The 25,220-nt window shown below is 41.5% G+C and overlaps 1 protein-coding gene across 3 annotated transcripts in view; it reads left to right on the forward strand.

The window, feature by feature from the left end:
- Positions 1-25,220, forward strand: part of Acat1 (Acetyl-CoA acetyltransferase 1) — a 226,245-nt gene that overhangs the window by 107,822 nt on the left and 93,203 nt on the right. For 2 of the 3 annotated variants that reach the window (XM_067143398.2, XM_067143399.2), the window contains one exon: positions 4,891-5,215. The exons of the other annotated variant lie outside the window; for it this stretch is intronic. In XM_067143398.2, coding sequence (XP_066999499.2) covers positions 4,891-5,164 — 274 coding nt within the window. In that variant the 3' untranslated portion in view covers positions 5,165-5,215. Of the gene's footprint in view, positions 1-4,890; positions 5,216-25,220 lie in introns of those variants that run through there. 3 annotated transcript variants of the gene reach the window in all.

Below are 25,220 nucleotides of genomic sequence, written 5' to 3' on the forward strand. Positions count from 1 at the left end.
CATACTGCAGTTCTGTCACCCGGGTAACCAGAGTACGTCTTTGTGAGCGGTCTTGCTAGATTGAAAAGGCCTCCATCAAAATGAAATTTAATCTCCACGCCTAAGTTGTTTGCAGATGATTCATGCAGCATGGCAGCCATATACAGTGCAAAGAGTGTAGGAGCAAGCACACAGCCTTGTTTCAATCCATGAGTGATTGGGAACGAATCTGATACTGAGTTACCATGAAGAACCTGTCCAGACATGCCATCATGAAGAGCTTGAACCAATTCCATATGACGTTCAGGACATCCAAAATGTCTCAAAACTTTCCACATAGCAGATCTTGGTACTGAATCAAAGGTTTTTTTCCAGATCATAGAAAACTAAATACAGAGGCTGCTGTTTTTCTCTGCATTTTTCCTGGAGTTGTCTAGCACAGAAGATCATATCTGTCGTGCCTCTGGAGGTTCAGAAACCACATTGAGACTCAGGAAAAATCCTCTCTGAGATAACTCGGAGCTGGTTTAATAAAATTTTTGCTGGAATTTTACCTGCAATTGACAAAAGCGATATACCACGGTAGTTCCCACATACACTACGATTGCCTCTCTTGAAGATAGTGATGATGGTAGCATTCTTCAAGTCGTCTAATACTTCTTGAGTTTCCCAAATCAAGAGGATGAGTGTGAAAAGTCTAGTCTTCAAGGGTATACCTCCATTTTGTATCAGTTCCAGAGGGATGTTATCAGGACCAGGAGCCTTTCTTGGTTTTAGTTGATTGAGTGCTTTAGTGAAGTCTCTGTATGTAGTTGGAACTGCCATCCATGGTTGGTTGGGGCTGCTGAGGGACATTACAAAGAAAGTCCTCAGCAACATTGGAGACATGATTTAGAAGTGAGGAGAAATGTTCCTTCCAACACTGCAAAATTTCTCCATTATCATTTAAAATGATGGAGTTGTCAGCAGTCTTCAGTGACCCCGATGAAGAAGCATAGAAGTTTTGCAGGTCACGTGCATCAGATAGTCTTTGCAGTTCTTCAGCTTTTTGTTGCCACCAGTTATTCTTAATTTCCCTCATTTGTGCCTGACATTTTCCTTTAAGTTCCAAGAAATGTGATTTCTTCACATTGGAAGATGGATGTTGAAGATAGGATAGGTGGAGACCGCGAACCCACTTCGTAAATAACGAGATTAATGGATTAGTTGGATACAACTTTATATCTACATAGCGCCATACTACAGTTTTAATATTACGACTTTTCAACAAGAAAGTTTTCAATGTCATTCTTAAGTGGCTACTAAGTTCCATTAACCTTCTCTTCAACATGTAAATTAAGTTGCTTCCAGCCGAATTTCACTCGAACTTTATACGGCAACTTTAGCCATAGACCTTCTTGTTATCATGTGGTTAAGGCCTAGTTTGTCTATTTTATAAAATCATTTTAAAATTACTAGTGTAATATCATACAAACTTCAACTTTTTCTTTGCAAACATTTTAAATTAAGTTTTAATTGTAAATTATTATTTAAGAACTCATAACAATTTCTCACATTGTATAATTTCACTCTAATCTTATATTCTCATTTTATATTTTTTTACCATGACAATCAGGATCCTGATTTTTATCTTTGAGTATGAGTGTAAAAAGGCTGACGATGCCCTTTTAAAGGGCGAAACATGTCCCTTCAAATTTTAGTTTAATAGGATGTAAGTCCTAACTTTGTAAATTCAATTGAATAGGTTGATCCTAATAAATTTTGGTAATATCTTAAATTGATGTACATTTCAATACGGAACAAATATGAAATTTGTAACATGTAACCGTATTTTAGTACGTAAAAGTTATTTTAAGTACGAGTACATGATGTGTTTGTTCAGCAATTTCCTGGTGAAGTGCCACCTTCATGAGCACAGATTCACGTAATTGTAAATAAATTTTAAAACACTGCCTCAGGGCTCAATACAAAACATGCACACACACACAAATAAACAAACCTTTTTAACAGAGGAAAAGCTAGATTACATTGGTACGAATCTGGAACAGTAACCGAATAAATTACTCACAAAATTAGCACAAATAAGGGTTTCGGTTTTTTCTGCACACAGAACTATAAAGCTGTTACGCATCGAACCGTGCAGGTTTACACGGGCCCACTGTTTAGAATCTGCTGGTCCAGCCACAAGAGTGAGATATTGTGAGTGGTATCTTGCATCAATGAATGGTTGTTTATTCGACCCATAGCTTGTGTTCTTTACGGATGAGGCCTGGTTTCATCTTAATGGTCGTGTGAACAGTCATAACTCTCGCTATTGGTGTACAGAAATCCTAATGATGTTAATGAAGTCCCATATTATGTAGGATGATACTTCCAGCATCTTTTATAAGGTAGGATTTCATATAAAATTGTATACACGCTTAATGCAGGGCGGCCACGCGTGACGTAAGCTGGGCTGAGGCAGCTGCCGTAGTGCAGGGTACAAACACTCTGCGCTCGGTCTAGGTTTATAAGAGAGACCCTGTAGATAAGCATGAATCGTCGTTTTCAAGAAGCGTTCTATCGTATCATCCACAGTTAAGAGTATGTTTTAATATTTCTAGAGATTCATGCAAGGTGCTGATTGTGTACAAAGTGTCCCACTCCGGAAATTTGCGTGATTGGATGTTACTACAGAATAATTCATTTTTAACCATCTTCTTTCCTGATAGATACATAGATAGATAGACATATAGATTTCTGAAGAGATTCTGAATGGTTGGAAGCAATGTTTTTCATTGTTGACATGTGAAAGTGTAAAAAAGCATTATGAATTCATTCTAGTTTTTATTCATTTCAGCTCTTACTATTTAACTTTTTGTTTGCTTTATAAATTTTATTTTAACCAACTGGAAAGCTTCTTCACATTCTTACTGTTAACCTTTTAAGTGCTGAGTTACCAGTTGACTGTTTGGTACCTCAGTGCTGAGTTTTTTCATTCGTATGTAAAAAAATTTGTAGAAGCCTCAATTTTTAACTTATCAGTGGGGTGATTAGCTTAAAATATGTATAAATGTTGTTTGTTTATAAATCTAAATACAAATGGAAAACCCTACACTTATGTTCAATATTATTTTGAGAGAAAACAAAATTACACTTATGTGCCCATGTGTGCATTATCTTTATACAAAGTAAAGAGCCCATAATTACATTATTTCCTAAAATCTGTAGGCAACTAATACATGTAACTTCTTAGACGTACCGTATATACGTTGTTATTTTAAAATACTTTCCAAACCTGGAATGTGGTGACAGTTAAATCTTTTCTACTGGTTGTTTGTGATGCCGATTTGTTCAACTATCTGCACCAACTCCACTGGCACAAAAGTTTCTAAAAGATCAATGATTTTCGGGTTGTCATCAAACACTACTTTGTCCTCAGACCCTGTCACAGTTACCTGAAACTCTGGTGAAGAAAAGTAATCCATCCGCCACGAAATTAGCAATAAAATAGCTTTTATACTAGCCGTGTTTTTCTTCTTTCGTTTAGAAGGAGGCTCTGTTTCTCTCTCACATACAATATTTTTGGCACTTTCTCTATCACACTCACTTTCAAAATAGCTTAGGAATTCCTTAAAATGATTATCTCCATCATCACTTTCCGCTGTGGTTAATAACTGAAAGATTCTGTGATCCGAAATAACATTGCTGCAAGAGCAAATAAATTGTTGTTCCGCCATGTTTGTTTACATCATAGATGAACTCTACAGACATCTACAAAAATCTCTGTAGGTTACTTCCCGAAGCTATAATCTCTGATCAGTTAGTTCTACATAATGCCCAACAGATGGCAGAACATGTCAGAGATATTCTCACTCGAAAGTGAACTGGGAAACTCAAAAAAAAAAAAATTCTCGCGCACCGTCTATAGACGGGCGTAGCACTGGTGGACCGGCCGCATCAGCCCGTCTATAGGCCCTGTATTTTAATAAGTGACATGTGATGTTCATTATACTAAAGAGCTTAAAGTGAGGATTTTTAAAGGTAAATTTTCATGTAAATGCAAGAAAATTTAAATATTGAGCATCATAGATCAGAATACGCACCTTCATGGTCATAACATCACCCATAGGCACTCTATGGAACATTCACTCATAGAGCAGATGATATTGCCTCTGTCTGTGAAGCTGAGAATTTTGAGTTTGATTCCCAACTTATCACTAGTTGAAAAGCTGAGAAAAGAAAATGAGGGGGAATAGCCTGACTGTAAGGTAAAAAGTATAAAAATGAACTGTAAGTAACTGTGATTCTCTCGTGATGAATCACTTGACCAGAACATAGTACAATTGATTGATACCAAGAACATGGATAATTATTTGTAGATGACAACTTGCAATGCAGTGACTGTATGGAAATTGTTAACTGCCCGTTTTCACTAATTTTGGTGTCCACCAGACACAGAACACCATTGGCAGTTGTAGACAGCCAGCCTGTAGATAGATTAACATTCTCCCAGTTTTCTTTTAATAACCTCACTCAAACTTTACCATCACTCATAACATTGGAGCCAGACATTTTACAGATGTGGTGATGAATCTCTGTTGAGGTCATGACTTGCTGTTAAGAATCCAATAATGACACTGTTTCACACCGAGCGGGCTGCTCCATTGTCTTGAACATTACAGTCCTGAAGTACAAAGCGCACTCGCCATTTGTCTTACAGTTTATGGATACAGTTCATTGACAAGATCAAGATAGTCAGTTGTAACAAGCTTATTGATGCATGTGGGGATGGAGAAAACATACTTTTTCTTTGAAATTTCTTGATGATAAAATATGAAAATCAAACATCTCAGATCTTTTAATATTTAAAATTGTGATGAAAGTCTGCATAGTACTGTACCAGTTAAAAGTGTTGTACTCGTTCCCTAGGCATGTTCCGAGCAGTTCCAGAAGAGATTCTCTTCCTACATTAACACTGTATACAAAACATCCATGCAGTCTGTGTGACGTTCTGAAGACCCAACTACAACCATTTGCTCACCGGTTCCAGTTCCAAGAAGTGGACATTGAAGCTGTTGAAAATAAGAAGTGGAAGAAGCTGTATAAATATGAAATCCCAGTTTTATTTCTAGAGGGTCATTTCTTGTGTAAACATAGATTGGATATTTCTTTATTAGAGTATCGATTAAATCAACTTCACTGAAATGAAATGCTCTTTGTATTGTCTTTAAATGGCTAATTCTGACAAATATAAACAAAAATACAGAAAAATATTATACAAGGTGCTACCCTGAATTTCTGAGAATTTGCTCATGAAAATATGAATACTTGCATTAACACCTTATTTCCATGATCATCTTCAAAGTAGTCATGCTGGGCTTAAATACAGCAATTTCATTGACTTTCCCATTTCAGGGAACACTCATGGAAGTTTTCTGGGTTCAGCGCGTTCATCACCTCCTGCGATTCTGCTTGGATCTCTTCAATGAAAACAGAGACAGAGAAAACAGAAGCCACCCTTTCAACTGGAGTTTCGTTTAACGAAAGAGGTAGAATCAGGTAACAGGTAGGGACCCTCTTAGAGGCAACCCTGCCCAGGGAGTGGTGCCCCTGCCTATGTGAGTCCCAGAGCACACTGGCCTGGTGTGTAACATCTGGTAAAGGGTCCCAGCTCAGAGCAACGAATGAAGACCCCAACAGTAGCAAAAGCGGAGAATATGATTCGGTACGGTGGAGCTTGCAGAGGAAGCAACCCATTGCTCTGGAGGTAGTACAGATGGAACCCACTGCCTTGTGGGATGAGGAGGGATCCTCAAAGGCTAAGGGAGTAAACCCCGAAAGAAAATCCTCAGTTACATTAGGCCTAGCAAACCAGTAAAAGAGCTTATTTGTAGTTGCTTTCAAAACACATAAGAGCCTCAGAACGCATTTATGAACTAAATTAAGATACCAGCATGAGCAGACTCGTGTCAGGGATGATGGTTTATTGCCTGATGATAGACAGGGTCTTGCAAAAATGCAAAAGTCCCATAGGAGACTAACACGAATTGGGACCATCAACTTACTCAGTCTCACAGGAAAATGTGAAGAACTAGTGGATCTCATGGATAGGAGGAAATTAATAATACTGGAGCTGAGTGAAACCAAATGAAGAGGGAAAGGAATGGAGAAATTAAGAAAACAGTATACACTGTATTGGCATGCAAATGACAGAGGTGAGGAATGGTGTTGGTTTCATCATGAGTAAAGGTCCAGAAGGAGTCGCTGACATTCAGTATGTTAGTGAGAGAATAATTAAGGTGACTGTACATTTAGGGAAAGGAAAGCTAACTTTGGTACAGGTGTATGCACCTCAAACTGGATGTTGTCAAGAGGATAAGAACCAGTTTCTTGATGATTTGGAAAAAGTTATTAGTAAAGAGAGAGTAATCATTATAGGAGATCTAAATGCACAGATTGGGACAGATAGAACAGGACATGAGAACGTAATGGGACCTCATGAATATGGTGGAAGAAATATAAAAGGTGAACATCTCCTTGACTTCTGTATGAGGAATGGGTTGGTGGTGAAAAATAGTTAGTTCAAGAAGAGACAGAGCTATAAGTTAACACGATACAGTTGAGGTGGACTACAAAAGACTGTAATTGATTATGTCATCTCAGATGAAGAAAGGAGCAGAATGGTAACATTGCAGAGTAATACCCAGCAAGAGCCTTGACAGTGACCACTATTAATAGCAGACCTGAGAAACTTCTATGTGCCAAAAATACAGAACACCGGGCGAGTTGGCCGTGCGCGTAGAGGTGCGCAGCTGCGAGCTTGCATCCGGGAGATAGTAGGTTCGAATCCCACTATCGGCAGCCCTGAAGATGGTTTTCCGTGGTTTCCCATTTTCACACCAGGCAAATGCTGGGGCTGTACCTTAATTAAGGCCACGGCCGCTTCCTTCCAACTCCTAGGCCTTTCCTATCCCATCATCGCCATAAGACCTATCTGTGTCGGTGCGATGTAAAGCCCCTAGCAAAAAAAATACAGAACAGGAAAATGCCAAAAATCAAAGTATGGGAACTCCAGAAAACAGATAAGAGAACTGAGTATCAGAACCTGATTAAAAACCCTGTTACCAAGAGACGAAAGGAAAAATGGAGAGGTAGAATGGACCAGACTAAGGGATAAATTGGTTAAGGAAACAGCTGTATTTTGTGGAAAGACAAATATGAAAGCAAGGGAGAAGGAAACACTGTGGTGGAATGAAAGACTGAGAGCAGCAATCAGGGAAAGAAAGGGATCAGGAGAAAAATATACCGGATCTTACTAGAGACAAGGCAAAGATCAGAAACCTCAAGCAATTACACTGAAACAAGAAACTGGACGATAAACGAACAGTTACAGAAGAAAAGACCAAGACATGGATTATATTCACGCAGAAACTGGAGGAAGACAGCAGAGGCAATAAGAAACTACTGTATAGTGTTATCAGAGGTAAAAGGAAACCAATGAATATCATAAAGGCACTTGAAGATGAAAATGGAAATCTGGTTAGGACAGGAAGTGACATGAGAGAAGTCCTGAAGAACCATTTTGACCACCTACAGAATAGACCAGTTCAAGAACAAAATACAGAACCGGAAATCCAAGGGTACAATGAGGAACCTACCATCAACTGGACAGAAACTGAGACAGCCTTAAAATCTATGCCTAAAGGAAAATCTTAAGGTGTAGATGAAATGAATGCGGACATGATAAAGGCAGCAGGCATCCGGGGTATACAATGGCTGCACAGAGTACTAAATGCCATATGGACAGACAACAAAATACCTGCAGTTTGGAGCAAGGGCGTTATAATTCCCCTGTCTAAAAAAGGCAGCAGACGGAAACCCACCAAGTGTAGAGGAATAACACTGCTGTCTCGGGCTAAAAACTGTAGAGAAGATCATAGAAAGGAGATTGAGAACCATCATTGAAACACAGTTAGAGGAGAAGCAATATGGATTAAGAAGTAACAGACCAACAATGGAGCTAATTTTTAGCACCCGGATGCTGATGGAAAAGTATTGGTCATTGTATTCCTGGATATAGAAAAGGGCTATGATAGTGTTATAAGAGATAAGATCTTGGAGTGCCTGAGGAAAAGAAATGTGCCTGAAGGACTGGTAAGGAAAATTCAGATGTTCTACAGAGACTGTACTAGCTGTGTACAAATTGGGGAAGGTTGATCATCAGGGTTTGAGACCAAGAGTGGTGTTCAACAAGGAAGTGCACTGTCCCCACTACTCTTCATCACTGTTATGGACAATATAATGAACGTGAAGGAAAAGTTAGGTGAACTTAATACAGTGGCTTTTACTGACGATATCATGATTTGGGGTGAAACAGAAGAGGAAGTACAGACAGTGGTGATGGCAGTCAACAGAGAAGGGCATCCAGCAAGTGTAAAACTAGATCACCAGCTAGAGTGTGTGGACAGTTTTCCTTACCTTGGAAGTGTAATCTGCAGTGATAATTTGGTCAGAAAGTAAATTACAAACAGAGTGCAAAAGGGATCAGAATTTACCAACAAGTAAGAACACTTATGGGATGGCATGATTCCAAAACCAGCCAAACAGATGATGTTCAACAGCTATTTCATACCAATATTGACCTATGGGATTGAAGCGTGCACTCTCACAAAAAGAAATTCATCAAGACTGCAAGCATCATAGATTAAATTTCTTAGATCCACCATCCAGAAGACCAAGATGGACAAGTTAAGAAATGAGGAGGTGAGGAAAGAGGCCGGAATAAAGACATCCCTATTAGACCGAATCGGCACATCCAGACTTCAGTGGTACGAGCATGTGATGAGGATGGAGCCTGCAAGAACAGCCAGAATAAATTTGGGAAGACAGGTGGAGGGGAATAGACCTACATTAACACCTAAAACCCGATAGATGTACACGATCAAGGTTGATCTAGGTACCAGTGGATGATGTTCTCCATGACAAGTTGTATATGGACAGGAAGAAGTGGACAGTATCCAGGAAACTGGAACTGTGCAATGGTGATGATGAAAGAGGTAGAAGTCTCAGGGGGCCAGATCACTCCAGGAGAGGAGTTGCAGAATGGTGGTCATGTTGTTCTTTGACAGGAAGTCCCTCACATTAAGCGAGGTGTATGTGAGTGCATTGTCATGCTGCAGTAACCAGTCCCTGTTGTTTCACGCATTAGGTAGTTTGCACCTCCCATCTTTTCTCAGTTGTCTGAAAACATCTTCATGTACTTCTGCAATCATTTCAGAAGTTGTACATGATCAGCCTAAATGTTTGTCATCTTCCACAGATTTCTGGCCTTCTTTGAAATGCTTAACGACTGACATATTCTTGCTTGGTGTAAAGCTTGGTAACCAAAAGCCTCCTTTAGCATTCGGTGTATTTCAGTTGCAGTGTTATTGAGCCTGAAGCAAAATTTAATGCACATTCTTTGCTCTTTAACATCAGCCATTTCAAAATTTGCAGAAGAATAAGAACGTGGTCTAGAGAAAAGCACTGAAGCTCAGAAAGACATACACTTACGAGGATCGCAGTTGGCAGACTAATAGTTGAAATATTCATCAAGAGGCACCTAGTATCAGAATTTGGTACTGCAGCTGTTCCTTATGGGGTATTGAAATTCTTGGTGATTCTGGGGTTGCACCTAGTGCTGTATAGAGAGTATGTATATATCTACAACCAGGAATATTCTCACATTTATGGCTCTTGGAAGTTCCAAGATTACGGCTTCCTTTTCAGAGAAAGATTTATTGTTTCTGATACTGTCGTATAGGTTTTAAGTAACTAATCCTGATTTGTGAAAGTATCTTAATTGATTCTATCAAAATAATCCTAATCATCATATTTATATGGCAATTGAAATTAAAATGAAATCAGGCAGCATTTATTTTTTTCCAGAAAGATAATATACAAACAAGCCCCGTGACATTACAGCCCTTATTGGCCTTAGTCTACCAAGCCTACTGCTCAGCCCGAAGGCCTGCGGTTACGAGGTGATGCGCGATCAATGTTCGAATCCTCTCTGCCATTATTCTTGGCTTTCTAGATCAGAGTTGCCATCTCACTGTCAGATAGCTCCTCGATTGTAATCACGTAGGCAGAGTGGACCTCGAACCAACCCTCAGATCCAGGTAAAAAATCCGTGACCTGGTTGGGAATTGAACCTGGGGTCTCCAGGTGAGAGGCAGGCACGCTACCTCCAGATAACGGGGCCAGCAGAATGGTAATACTGGGTGTAACAATGAAGTGCAGCCAGACTTTCTGGACACATTCCTCACATGTAGAAGAAGAAAATATGTTTTATGGACATGAGTCCATGAAAAATGTTGACTTTAGGAAGCTGAAGAGGAAATAAGAGAGGAGCTTGGTACTAATAAGTAGAACAATGCCAGACTCAGCTGCGTTTGTCGTATGTTTTTAAAGTTTTGTGCCACTGAGGGAGAATTGCTGTTGAACATCTGTTTGTTGATTCCCAGAAGTGACATTGGTAGTGCATGTCCCATCCCAGACATACAGGGTGTAACTATAAGGTGTGGCAAAACTCTGAGAACACATTCCTCACACATAGAAGAAGAAAATATGTTACATGGAAATGAGTCCAGAAATTGCTTTATTCCCATGTCAGAACTCATTTTCTATAACTCTACATAGTGCATTTGTTGTATGTCCGGCGCGCCCTTCTCGCTCCGTCAGCCAGCTGCACGCGCGCCTGTGTATCATTCTGCTAGCTTCGACGCGCAGCCATCAGTGCGCGTGCCTGACCATCGAGTGTACTATAAATAGGAGCTCCCGGCCTGCTCACTCGCCCACTTGCCCCGGTGTCCAGCTCCAGAATACACCCTACGTCGAGCACGGAGGCTACTCCTCTTGAAAATGTGCTTCGACCAGGTGGACTGAATTTCTGGCAGTACGAGGTTTCACCTCTGGTCACCGCTCCCTTACCTGTTTCCGCTGCCTATGTTCCGTAATTCTTTTACAAGCCATTTTCATTCCCTAATATATGCAAGCTCCCTTAGTTTCGCTAGGTGGAATTTCTTCAATCATTTGAACTTGCTTTTTAGGAATTCAGGCACTTCAACAAACAAGGACTCTCATAAACATTTATGTTAGTGTGCCAGATAGTTCTCGACTATCAAAGTGTCAATTCACAAAGACTATCTTTTCAAGATAGAAGTGTATATAAAGACTGCAAACCTGTACATATTGTATAAAGACAGACTTTTCTCAAGATTCAATATTCCTTTTTGCTTCAAAATAAATTTCTGTTATGTGTGTAAATATCATAAAGTGAAGCAATAAAAGTTGTGTTCTGTAACTTCAACCTTGGTTACAACACAACTCTATGGCGACGAGGTAAAAAAGCACACCACTACCATTCTTCGGCCCCAGTCGCCAACTCTATGGCGACGAGGTAAAAACGCAACCACCTACAATTCTTCGACCCCAGTTGCCATCTCTATAGCAACGAGGTAAAAAAGCAACAAACTACACGTCATCTGCCCCAATCGCCAACTCTATAGCAACGAGGTACACACGACACTACAATTCAACAGGCCCAGTTGTCAACTCTACAGCGACGTGCTAAACAACAACGACACTCCAACCAGTTCTAACACACAGCTTATCTTACTCTTTCTTGCACGCATCTCGCAATGGCTACTGCGGAACAACTCGCTACGATCTTCCAAGCCTTACAGCAACAACAACAACAGTTTATGCAACAACAACAGGCAGCATTAATTCAGGCTATTCAAGCTATTTCTGTCTCTACACAGCCATCAGCTATTCCTCCGTTCTCTGCTTTTGATCCGGCTAAGGAAGAATGGTCAGTTTATTTAGCCCGCTTGCAACAGCATTTCATCTGCCATTCTGTCACAGACGATCAACGCCGCCGCGCACTATTTCTTAGTTCGGTTGGCAATGCTACGTGTGAATTACTACGTAAATTAAGTCCCGAAGAACACTTATCTGAGGTACCCTTCACGCAGCTCTTAGCCCGTCTCACGGAACACTATGCCAAAGCTCCTCACATAGTGGCTGCTCGCTATAAATTTTTTCAGAGCAGAAAGCAACCCCATCAGACACATACTGAATGGATAACTGAATTGCGTGGTCTAGCTAAACCCTGCCAGTTCATCTGCTCCAAGGACGGTTGTGGTTCATCCTACACTGATTCTCTCATTCGGGACATGATAATTTTACATACTCCTGAAGACAAAATACGTTTTGACGCTGTCAAGCAGAGTAACCCTTCTTTAGAAGACGTCCAGCGTATTGCTACGGTTTATGAGCTTACTACCAAGACTGCCGCAGCCATAGCTTCTCCACACGAAGTTGCACAAGTCTCGCCTCAGGCCCGCAAGTCCTCTGCTACAGTGAACCGTACGGATAAGGCGCTCTCCACCAAGCATTCTCGCCAGGTTCCCTCTCGTAATGCTACACGGAAGCCCAATTCTAAAAGCACCTCGAAACTCCTGCCTTCCTGCCGAGGTTGTTTCAAGCATCATGAACGTCGTGACTGTCGTTTTTTCAAAGCTACTTGTCAACGATGTAATAAACTTGGACACATTCAGACTGTCTGTCAAAGTTCGCTCCGCCCTGCTAAGACTACTGCAGCGCGCCGGAAGCATATACAGCCCCGCCAAGACATGGAAGTTGATCAGATCAATCTTATTCTTCCCACAAAGGATTCTCACAAAGTCATCATTCCTCTCTCATTCTCTGATCGATCTGTCGATTTTCAATTAGACACTGGATCACCTGTCTCTATTATTAACCTGACTACCTACCACGACTTAGGTGCACCTTCATGCTCTCCAGCTGACATCCAGCTCGTGACATTTAACAAGAAGAAAATTGACATCAAAGGTCAAATCAAGCTTCAGGCTAGTTATAAAGGAATTCAGAAGGCCATTCCTCTTCTCGTAGTTAACAACTACACTGCATCAAACATTATGGGCATGGATCTATTTAACTTATTTGGTTTCCAGATACATGACAACATTAACGTCGTATCTACATTGCATCCTACTTCTGACGTTACCGCTCTCCTAGCGCAGTTTCCTGAAGTCTTCGACTCTCAGCTCGGAACAGCAAAAGACTATACAGCTCACATACAGCTGAAATCCGGAGCTAAGCCTCGCTTCCTCAAAGCACGTCCAGTACCCCTAGCACTTCAAGACCAGGTCACGAAAGAATTAGAAAGATGGATACAAACTGGAATTGTCGTACCAGTTACTTCTAGTCAATGGGCTACTCCACTCGTGGTAATCAAGAAACCTGATGGTAATGTTCGACTTTGTGGCGATTTTCGATCTACAGTCAACGCACAACTCGAAACCGATATCTTTCCTATTCCACGTCCAGAAGACTTATTCCGTCGTCTCTCTGGTGGACAATTCTTCTCTCGCGTTGATCTTAAAGAAGCATATCTCCAGCTACTTTTAGACGAAGAATCTAAGAAATTTCTCACACTCAACACTCCTCTAGGACTGCTCCAGCTCCAACGGCTCCCATTCGGTGTTTCATCCTCAGCAGCTATTTTTCAGCGCTATTTGGCTCAACTCACCGCCTCCATTCCCGGTTGTGCTAACTACCTGGATGATATTATTGTTACTGGAAAAGATCATCAGGAACATCTAACCAATCTCCGCCTTCTTCTCCAGAAATTGAAAGACAATGGCCTACGAGCGAATCTCGCTAAATGTACCTTCTTTCAGCCTCAAGTTCACTACCTAGGACATATACTTGATAAGAATGGAATTCGTCCTAGTACACAGAATGTCTCAGCGATAGTAAACATGCCAGCTCCTCAGAACCTCAAGCAGCTTCAGTCCTTCATAGGCAAAGCGAACTATTATAATAAGTTCATTCCACGCTTCGCTACAGTGGCAGCTCCATTAAACGCTCTACGTAAAAAAGGTGTTAAATTTCAGTGGACTCCGCAATGCCAACAGGCATGGAAAACAATCAACAACGCCTTAATTCAAGCTATACAACTCACTCATTTTCAGCCCGACAAGATCATCACGCTCGCTACTGACGCTTCAGACTACGGTGTCGGTGCAGTTCTCTCCCAGAAGGATCGTCATGGACAAGAACGCCCCATCGCCTTCGCTTCGAAAACACTTAATGACCATCAACGTCGATACTCCCAGATAGAGAAAGAAGCTTTAGCCATCATCTTTGGTATTCGCCGTTTCAATGAATATCTTTATGGCAACCATTTCCTGATCATTACCGATCATAAGCCTCTCGTACACTTATTCCATCCTGGTAATAAGATCCCAGAGAATTCCCTCCGAAAGCTTCAAAGATGGTCCATGTTCCTTTCTGATTATTCCTATCAGATTGTATATCGAGCCACATCCCAGCATTGTAATGCTGATGCCCTCTCCCGCTTACCCGTTGGTCCTGATACTGCCTTCGATTCTCAAGAATCTGAATGTCTTCAGTTGGATATAGAACTTGAAGATACTGTATCCAGTTTTCCTATTGATGCTACCTGCATAGCTAAAGCTACGGATAAGGACAGTACACTTGCTACTGTACGTACTTACATCCGCAACGGTTGGCCTCTTCAGAGCACACTTCCTGCCCACCTGGCACCTTATCATCGTATGCAGCATCGTCTCACGACTCGTGCCGGAGTTGTACTACTAGAAGCAGGCACCATCTTCCGAGTGGTTATCCCACTTAGCCTACAGAAACAAGTTCTCGAATTATTACACCAAAGCCATTGGGGTATCTCCAGAACAAAGCAACTCGCCCGTCAACACTGCTACTGGCCCGGTATTGATGCCGCCATCGAAAAGCTAATACGTCATTGTGAGCAATGTCAAACGAATCAGAACGCCCCGTCTTCTGATCTTGCTTCATGGCCTCCTGCTACTACTCCATGGGAACGAGTTCACATCGATTTCGCAGGTCCTTTCCTCAATTCCATGTGGTTAATAGTCATCGATTCACTGTCAAACTTTCCATATGTAGTGGATATGCATTCGACTACTACCACCGAAGCTACCATTCGTGCTCTCCAGAAAATCTTTACTACAGAAGGTTTACCACAAGTACTCATTTCGGACAACGGACCTCAATTTACAGCTACTGCTTTTCAGAACTTTTGTACACATAATGGCATTCGTCATATCCTAGCACCACCTTTTCACCCTCAATCTAATGGTGAAGCTGAACGCTTCGTACAAACATTTAAAAGAAGTATGAAGAAAGCTGTCTCTTCAGGCTTAACTAAAGACCAAGCCTTGCTCCAACTCTTAAACAACTACAGAACTCTACCAGGCGCTGATAATATCACTCCTGCACAGAAGCTCCATGGACGACCTCACAGAACTTTACTTTCTCTGTTACAGCCTCTTCCGGCCCAGCATAAGACCTCACCAACGAAGTTCTCCCTCAACGACAAGGTCTACACCAGGACATTCAAAACCAACCCACTCTGGATACCTGGAGTCATCTGCAGATCTTTGGGTCATCGTCTCTACGAGATACAGACTATGGAGAAACGTATCTGCCGCCATCAAGATCAGATACGTCTACGCTACCGCCCCTGTCCAGCTATTGATGCTATTGCTAAACCTGATAAATCTATTGCTGAACGAGCCTTAGATCATTTAATAACACTGGGTTCCTTTCAGGACGAGACAGCGCCACTCCGCCCAGTTCCAGCTCCGGACAATACAACAGAGAAATCAGCCGCTCCGCCCCAGCATCGCAGTCGCCGCCAGCGCCGCCGCCGTTTCACGCCGTACCGGCGTATTTAGGAGGGGAGGGTGTTGTATGTCCGGCGCGCCCTTCTCGCTCCGTCAGCCAGCTGCACGCGCGCCTGTGTATCATTCTGCTAGCTTCGACGCGCAGCCATCAGTGCGCGTGCCTGACCATCGAGTGTACTATAAATAGGAGCTCCCGGCCTGCTCACTCGCCCACTTGCCCCGGTGTCCAGCTCCAGAATACACCCTACGTCGAGCACGGAGGCTACTCCTCTTGAAAATGTGCTTCGACCAGGTGGACTGAATTTCTGGCAGTACGAGGTTTCACCTCTGGTCACCGCTCCCTTACCTGTTTCCGCTGCCTATGTTCCGTAATTCTTTTACAAGCCATTTTCATTCCCTAATATATGCAAGCTCCCTTAGTTTCGCTAGGTGGAATTTCTTCAATCATTTGAACTTGCTTTTTAGGAATTCAGGCACTTCAACAAACAAGGACTCTCATAAACATTTATGTTAGTGTGCCAGATAGTTCTCGACTATCAAAGTGTCAATTCACAAAGACTATCTTTTCAAGATAGAAGTGTATATAAAGACTGCAAACCTGTACATATTGTATAAAGACAGACTTTTCTCAAGATTCAATATTCCTTTTTGCTTCAAAATAAATTTCTGTTATTTGTGTAAATATCATAAAGTGAAGCAATAAAAGTTGTGTTCTGTAACTTCAACCTTGGTTACAACAGCATTAATCATGGGAAACACACAGGAATGGAACGTACCTGCATACCACATGAAATGCTTTCTTACGTGATATGTTCAGAATGGCCTCTGCTAGCATTGATACATACATCATCCCACTGTCACATTGACATCGGCACATCCGGGATTCAATTGGCTTGCGATTTTCTTCCCTTTTAACATCAAGAGACCTCCTTTCAAATGTATTCTTAAATGTAGTGTTCAATTTGTATTCATCTGATTAAAGCTCCACTTTCATTAATGAGGGTGGTGAGGTTCAAATTAGCATTGGTGATGGCTATTCTGGGTGTGATATTTTTCTTCCACTCTCAGACCTAGTAATCATTAAAATAGTATATAGTTTCTCAAGCCCCAGAGCGCCTACCCCAGTCCAGATTTAAGATTACAGCTACAGTCATACACCCTTCCAACATGCAGGTTAATACGAGGCGTGTTTTTTAAGTAAGGGCCATTTTGTTGTAGACACTAGTAGTTCGCACACGCGTCGCAATGAGCGACATGCCTTGGGAACAACGGTGCTCAGTTGCAGCTCTGTTGCTAACCTGTACGGTTCTGTTCTGTGCTTGCTCAAATGTTCAAGATTATCGACTCGCCCGCCCCATGCGAGGTTCGGTCAGTGATGCGGTTTTTGTCGGCAAGGAACCTGTTTGCTGTAGTCATTCACTGACAGATTTGCGAAGTGTACGGTGCTAATGCTATGAGTGAGGGCAAAGTGCGTAAGTGGGTACGTGACTTCAAAGATGGCGGTGACAACTTCCATGATGAGGCCCGCTTCAGTTGCCCATCTGAGATCACAGGCGATTTGGTGGCTTCAGTTGAAGCCAAGATTCGTGAGGACATCACATCAGCAGCAACCACTACAATGATAACGACGAAGTAAAAACGGCTGTGAACTCTTGGTTACAAGAGCAGGCAGCAAGTTTCTATGAAGAGGGTATTCAAAACTTAGTTGTAAGGTATGATAAGTGTTTAAACAAACTTGGCGGCTATGTTAAAAAATAGAGTAATGTATGTAGAATCTGCAAATAAATGTGGTGTTTGAAAATCGTCTTTCGTTGTGTAGTTATTTTAAAACTGCCGTTACGTAAAAAACACCTCATAGATTGTTTCTTCTCATTTGAGTCCTAGAATTGATGACTAAAGGGAATCAATAACAAATTAAGTTGTTCTGAATTTATGAAAATGTCTTCAAAATCCACAGCCTGTTTCCAGTCATTCAACCGGGTCATGAATGAATGAAGCAGTCATCTTGCGGCAAGGTTAGGAATTGTGCCTGCTGCCGAAGCCTGTCGCACTCCTCTGGGGCAATGATTAATGGCTGACAAATTAAATGATATTGGGGAGCATTGCTGGAATGAAAGATGACAGGGAAAACCGGAGTACCCGGAATAAAACCTGTCCCGTCTCCGCTTTGTGTAACACAAATCTCACATGGGTTTTAAGGATTTTAACCATGGAACCCTGCGGTGAGAGGCCGGTGCGTTGCTGCCTGAGCCACAGAGATTCACATAAAAATGCTTTTTATTCTTTGAAAATACAAAAAAAATTTAGAGAGGAACATGCATTTATTTTGCCTAATTCTTTGGATTTAAAAAAGCCATTTGGTTAAGTCATTGAGTGAGCAGTGGGCTGATGTGTTCAGATAAATCATATTTCTTTTCGTCAGATATCATTAGGACAGACAAAGGGACTATTCCTATATATTTTGTATGTGGACAAACTTGAATACCGACATGTCAGTTAAGCTGAGTAAAATTGATGCAGTAGGAATGCTCTTCCTACACAGGCATCTGTGACCTATGCGGCCTGATATTAATCACCTCAATTGCTGCCATTGCCTTGGTGTGACTCATGATATGCATCTGCTTGCTGCCACTTGTATGGTTGCAATGAAGTAAACTATTGTCTCATTAGCATTTTTGCTAGATGATTATTTGCACTTTTCATAGAATGTTTTGATGTACAATTTCTGAAAGGGAAACCAAACCAAACCCCATGGGGCAACAGCCCCGAAGGGTCATGGCCTACCAAGTGACCGCTGTTCAGCTCGAAGGCCTGCAGATTACCAGGTGTCATGTGGTCAGCACGACAAATCCTCTCGGCCATTATTCTTGGCTTTCTAGACCGAGGCCGCCATCTCACTGTCAGATTGCTCCTCATTTGTAATCAAGTACGCTGAGTGGACCTCGAACCAGCCCTCAGATGCAGGTAAAAATCCCTGACTTGGCCGGGAATGGAACCCGGGTCCTCCGGGTAAGAGGCAGGCACACTACCCCTACACTGTGGGGCCGGCTCCTGAAAGGGAAGGTGATTGAAAATTTCAAAGCCTTCAAGTACAAGCACAACTTAAATAAAGGAGCACATTATCGTAGAGATTTCTTGGCTCATTGATACACTAAAGTGTATCTATGCTTTGCCAATAAAAGGTGCACATCTATTATTTTTAGAATGTGTTTATGTGCTAACATTTTCTACAAATTGCCTTATATGCTGCTTGTCACTTTCTTTATATGATGCAAGTTTATTGGCAAAGTGTACATTGCATAGTAATGATAATAATAAAGTGCTTTATCCAAATCTAGATGTTGGCAACCCAGTCATTGTTCCTGATAGGACTGATCAGGCATTCTGAGCTGCAGTTTACTTCCAAAAGGTTGGTCAATTCCGTTCTGCTCCTGCGCTAATAAACAGTACATAACCCATCCGATTGGTGACCACGTCCAATGTTATTTAACTTCAGAAACCTCATGGCAGGGGCGTAGCCAGGGTGGGGTTACTGGAGATTAGAACATCCCCATCACATGGAATTTTTACAAAAGAAATTATACAGAAACTGACAATAGACAAGTGGAAGTCGACTCAGTGGGTTGGCGCTTTTGAACATTCACAGACGAGTTTTCAAACCAACAGACATCTTGAATCTATTTTCTAAGAAGCCTCAGATTTGGATTTTAGATTGTAATCTGAACATACCATTCACTGTAAAACTGTTTACCTTGATCATATTGTTCTTGTTCCGTATTTTAATATAAGATTTTGTAGTATATGGGTCGCCTTCCGAGTTCCGTTTCCTGAAGAAGGACAGCGGCAACCGCCGATGACGAGGCGTCTGTTTGAACAATGAATTTCTTAGAGAAATCTGGCATGGCCAATACAGGGGCGTTGCAAAGAGCTAATTTCAGATCTTCGAAAGCTGCTTGTTGAGACGGTCCCCATTCAAATTTGACGCCTTACCTCCGCAATAAGTTCAGGGGCGCTGCTCTGTTAGTGAAGTTAGGAATACATTTTCTGAAGAAATTCACCATGCCTATGAACCTGGCAATGCCTTTGATGTCCTTAGGAGGTTTGAAATCACAGATAGCCTGTGTTTTGGAATGATCAATGGAAACACCATCGGGCGACACAATATGCCCTAAGAACGACATGGAAGGTTTAGTAAAAGCTACCTTAGATAATTTCACAGTCAACCTAGCCTTACGCAGGCGATTAAGTGCTTCCTTTAGATGATCTAGGTGTTCTTCAAAGGTCTCAGAAAACACAACATCATCGAGGTAGTGATACAAATATTCAAATTTGATGTCCGAGAAGACCCTATCTAGCAGTCTAGTAAGAACAGCTGCCCCCGTGGGGAGCCCGAAAGGCAAACGGTTGTACTCATACAGGTTCCAATCCGTGGCAAAAGCCGTTAGTTTTTTCAATTCTGCTAGAGGGATCTGGTTATATGCCTGATTAAGATCAAGGATGGTAAAGAACTTGGCTTTTCGAAACCACAAACAATAAGAATGAAGATCAGGAAGGGGCACAGATTGTAACACCACCTTACGGTTCAAAGCCCTGTAATCAATCACAGGCCTGAAGCCACCTTGGGGTTTCGGCACAAGAAAAATACGCCGACTTAGAAGGTCGAATTATACCATCCTTTAACATCTGATCGATGATTTCCTTAAGAGCCTTTATTTTGGGTGGGGACAGTCTATAAGGCAGATACCTAACTGGAATCGAATCCGTTACCTCGATCTGATATTCGATAAGGTCAGTAATGCCAAGAGTATCAGAAAATACATCAGGAAAGGACTGACACAACTTTTGAATACTTTCAGCCTGCTCCTCAGGTAGATGTCTAAGATCTAACATCTCACCCTAGGTAGGCGAAACAGATGAACATGACACAGAATTACACTTCAAAAGGGGATTATTGCAATTACTAGAAAATTTGGTGCACGACTTGCTCTGAATGTCGAGCACAAGACCAGTAAAAGACATGAAATTGGCCCCCAATATTACAGAGCAAGACAATTGTTTAGCGACCAACAATTTCACTTTCCAGGTAAATTTTGAAATACGAATTTTAGCCCAAATGAAACCTAAATTTTTCTAATGGAGAGGAGTTAGCCGAAACACATTTAACAGCAGAGGAACTATATTATGGAAACTTACAAGCAGTTTTCTTTTAAATTTAGAATAGCATTCTTCCGAAATTATGGGCCGGGCTGAGTGGCTCAGACGATTAAGGCGCTGGCCTTCTGACCCCAACTTGGCAGGTTCGATCCTGGCTCAGTCCGGTGGTATTTGAAGGTGCTCATATACGTCAGCCTCGTGTCGGTAGATTTACTGGCACGTAAAAGAACTCCTGCGGGACTAAATTCCGGCACCTCGGCGTCTCCGAAAACCGTAAGAGTAGTTAGTGGGACGTAAAACAAATATTATTATTACGAAATTATGGAACTCACACTCCCCGAGTCTAATAGAGCAGTGACGGGTTCATTGTTTACTTTAATTTTCAGAAATGGCACGAATGCAGGGATCTGTTCCGCAATCCTAAGACATTCTCTAGGGCGTTCAGATGATAAATTAGAAGAACCTTACCCTTAACAGAACTTTTACTGGGTTTAACAGGGGCTGAGTCTCGGGAAGATGACCATGCTGACTCAGCCGATGACACTAGTCATTTCCTATTATCAGGGTTAGCGGAGGTAGCACCAGAAGTTGAGGAAGAGGGTGTGTTATTGATGTTAGTGCAAGCATAACATTTGCGGTTGGTGAAAGTTCGGCGAGGTGGAGGCCGAGAAGTTAGGAGACGGAGCAGGCTCCTTAGCAACTCGTAAGGTGTCAGCGTACCTTACTCCTTCGGCTGACACAGCCATAGCTTCGAATTCTGAGAAAGTTTGAGGTTGGGATGTAAAACATAGATAAGACCGATAGGGCGGAGAGATGCATTCGACAATAGTTTGCACTATTTGGTCTTCAGAGAAGTGAAGAGCAAACACCCTGGTGTAAAATTTAATATCTTGGATAAAGTCTGCAAGATTTTCATCCAATCGCTTTACTCTAAAATAGAACTTTCGTATTAATGATGACGTTGCTCTAGCTGGAATAAATTTTGCCAGGAGGTGGGCGTTGAAGTCTTCTATATATGATCGATCAGTTATGACTTTGACTATTTTGTCCGATAGGATGCCTACAGAATAAGGATACATAATTTGAAATATTTGAATCTGAGAGAGGGAAAACACTAGCGCATGATCTTGAAATTCTACTAAAACCCTTAGGAAGGAAATGATTTCATTAGTTGAGTTTACTGAAAATTTTGAAATGCCCTTAAGCAACATAGCCAATGCATGAGGCAGACTACTGAAGCCAGGTGACATGATAGGTGCCGGCATAGGAGGTTGATAAGTTTCAAACACAGCATTATTCAAAAAGAAAGGTGGAATTTGTCTTGGATGATCAGACTCAGTTTCCAATGGGGCAGATGTTTGTTGAGTTTCCACAGATTTCCTACTTTCAATAGATTTACTAGGATCCTCCCAGTAGCTAAGTTTATCAAAGGGACTTGGTCGGTTTTGAGAGTAGCAGCCCCAGACAACAAGTGACTAACTCAATTGGACATGTCTGACAGATATTCAACCAAATTGCTAGCCTCCTTAGCATGATCATCCTTTAACTTTTGAGACAATAGGTCCCTAGCCCTATTGTAAAAATGGAATAATGTAGCCTGTACTCTCTTAAGTTGGTTAGCAGATGGATCACTCACTTCAAAGAAACTAACTACAGACGCTAGCTCGGTGTTATTGTCTGTGATAGTGGATAAAGCCTCATCAATTTCTTTTTCCCCCAAAACTGGGATACAGATAGGCAGTTCTAAGGACTCTTTAAGTTTGGCAATATCTGCCACAACCGTGCCTCCAGATTGGATCTTTCTAATGAGGAGCTCATAAATCAGTTCCTCCTTGCGCACGTATCCGGGAGCGAGGATTTCGCGAGGACCAGACATGTTGACAGAAACAATTAATAATTTGGAAAATTCTCAGCAACCGAGAAAAGTCTTTAAGAGCTCAAAACGGATCCTACGTTTAGCCATCAAAAGGGGCTTAATCTAGACCTATTCAGCCACACTCTGCTACCACTTTTTCCGGTGTTATCTGTTGACCGCAGAGGTAAAATAAGGTGCTGGTGGGAATGGGTCTGTCTACGATATCAAAGATTAATATAAAACTTTAAAATAAAGGTTATATTTATTTTCAGATCTCTAGAAAAACCCAAAAATAGGGAATTTACCAGTTTTGAGCTCCAAGCTCCAAATTTACAAGTTTACCACGTCGCAAATATTGCGTTTAGTTAAATAAGGAGAGATATCTCCCAATACACCATTTTTACTATCACTTGGCTCCAACAGTAACAATTTACGGCCTTCCAAAGGCACCACTCAAAAATTACGCAAATATCAGAAAAGAGCTTACATGCTCTACAAGGAGGTTGCGCTCCCAAACTCTTATAGCCTACTCAAGGCAACTTTACAAAAAACTTTACAATCTGGCCCCTCTAGGCACAACCTACAATTTACAATCTAGTTAATACAGGGGTATCTAGTCCCCTGTCTACCTTCTTGAAAAGAAGAACAGGTTAAATTACTGGCCCTAACTCAAAAATGTATGGAGGCGTACACGTGCGCTCCTTGAAAACCAAGTTTTAAAACCCTACTTGGGCTAGTGGTCCGATGATGCAGAGGCTAATCCCAAACTACTGAGGTGACTCGAAAGAGAAGTTAATTTATGATTTGCATGAGAAAAACAGTTACAAAATCGTAGTCACCTCCAGATAAATTGAAGGGGAACTCGAGAAGGTAACGCACCCTCTATCCCCGATTTACAGTTTAAGACTTTATGATATTTTACATTAGAAGAATAAATTTACATTTTATGGTTACATAGTTAAAAATTAGAACCTTCCCCTCGTGTTATTTGCAGAGATAGCCACAAAGATAGAAAACTGGTGGCCATTACCTGGGCTGATGTTCTGATGTCTTAACACACACTCAGTAACTCGACGATCTATAAGACAAGGTAACATGGAAAAGCCGCAGCTTATATACCCGAGAGGAGGGTTCGAGAAGGCTCTGGACTAAACCGGGGCACACCCTCTCATTTTTATTGGTTAAACCCAAAAACCTACAAGAAGCCTATGATAGGCTGAAAAATAAATACAGAAAATTTGCTATTGGCCAGACTCAAAAGCTGGCGGCATGATAAGGAAGTGCCAAAATAAATGAAAGTTAATTTAGTTGAGAAAACCTACAAACACAAAACTTCTTTAACTCATTAATTATTCCACCTTGCACCAGAGAACATGACCTCAGATTTTTGTAGAGACATCTATGGAGAAAAGTTCAAACTTCTTGATGTACACACACACACACAAAAAAAAATCCTATCAGTTTGGGAAACTTCGAAATAACATTTCACTCAGTTATTCTGTAGTGACATTATGCATTCGCTGTTTCAAGATTCGTCTGATAGATAGCGTTCCTTAAGGCGCTTCTTTTAAATGTGCGGGGTTGAGGTGTACCTCCCGGCACAATATTAATAAGAATAATAAATATAACTTATCATGGAACGAACTAGAGGGTAAGAAACTTTTTTTTTTTTGCTAGTTGTTTTACGTCGCACCGACACAGATAGGTCTTATGGCGACGAATGGAAAGGGAGGGGCTAGGAGTGGGAAGGAAGCGGCCGTGGCCTTAATTAAGGTACAGCCCCAGCATTTGCCTAGTGTGAAAATGGGAAACCACGGAAAACCATCTTCAGGGCTGCCGACAGTGGGATTCGAACCCACTATCTCCCGAATACTGGACACTGGCCGCAATTAAGCGACTGCAGCTATCGAGCTCGGTGGGGTAAGAAACTGTTTTGTTTTATGCTACACGTGCATTCTGGCATAAGTCATAATATAAACATAGGATGTGCCTAGTAGCTCTCAGCACATATAGCAAGAGAATTACTAATATCGACGGCTAAGAACGGGAGGGTAAAAACAAAATATTAAAATAGGCTACAGTTTTGCCAGAGCATTTCGGTTAAGCCGGGTTTCGGTTAAGCGGGGTTCTACTGTTTTTGAAGGTGCTTCTAATACGCCAGCCACGTGTCGGTAGATTTACTAGCACCTAAAGTACCCCTGCAGTACAAAATTCCGGCATCTCAGCATCCCCGAAAACTTTAAAAGTAGTGAGTGGAACGTACAGTCGATAAACACGGAGCACAGAAAGTAGCACACGCAGTCAGGGTATGCCGAAACAGTTTCACTGCTAGATAAAAATTGAATAAATCGTACAATGCCTAACTACGGACCCCATGCAAGGCATAATATTGGAAATTCACTTCTAGTTCATAATCATAAAGGTATAATTGTTTGTGGTGAAAAAGTATATAGTCAATACTTTTTCCTGTCTAGTGATATAGGCCCTACATA

This window comes from Anabrus simplex, chromosome 3 (genome assembly GCF_040414725.1).
Source record: "Anabrus simplex isolate iqAnaSimp1 chromosome 3, ASM4041472v1, whole genome shotgun sequence".
Classification (NCBI taxonomy): Eukaryota; Metazoa; Arthropoda; class Insecta; order Orthoptera; family Tettigoniidae; genus Anabrus; species Anabrus simplex.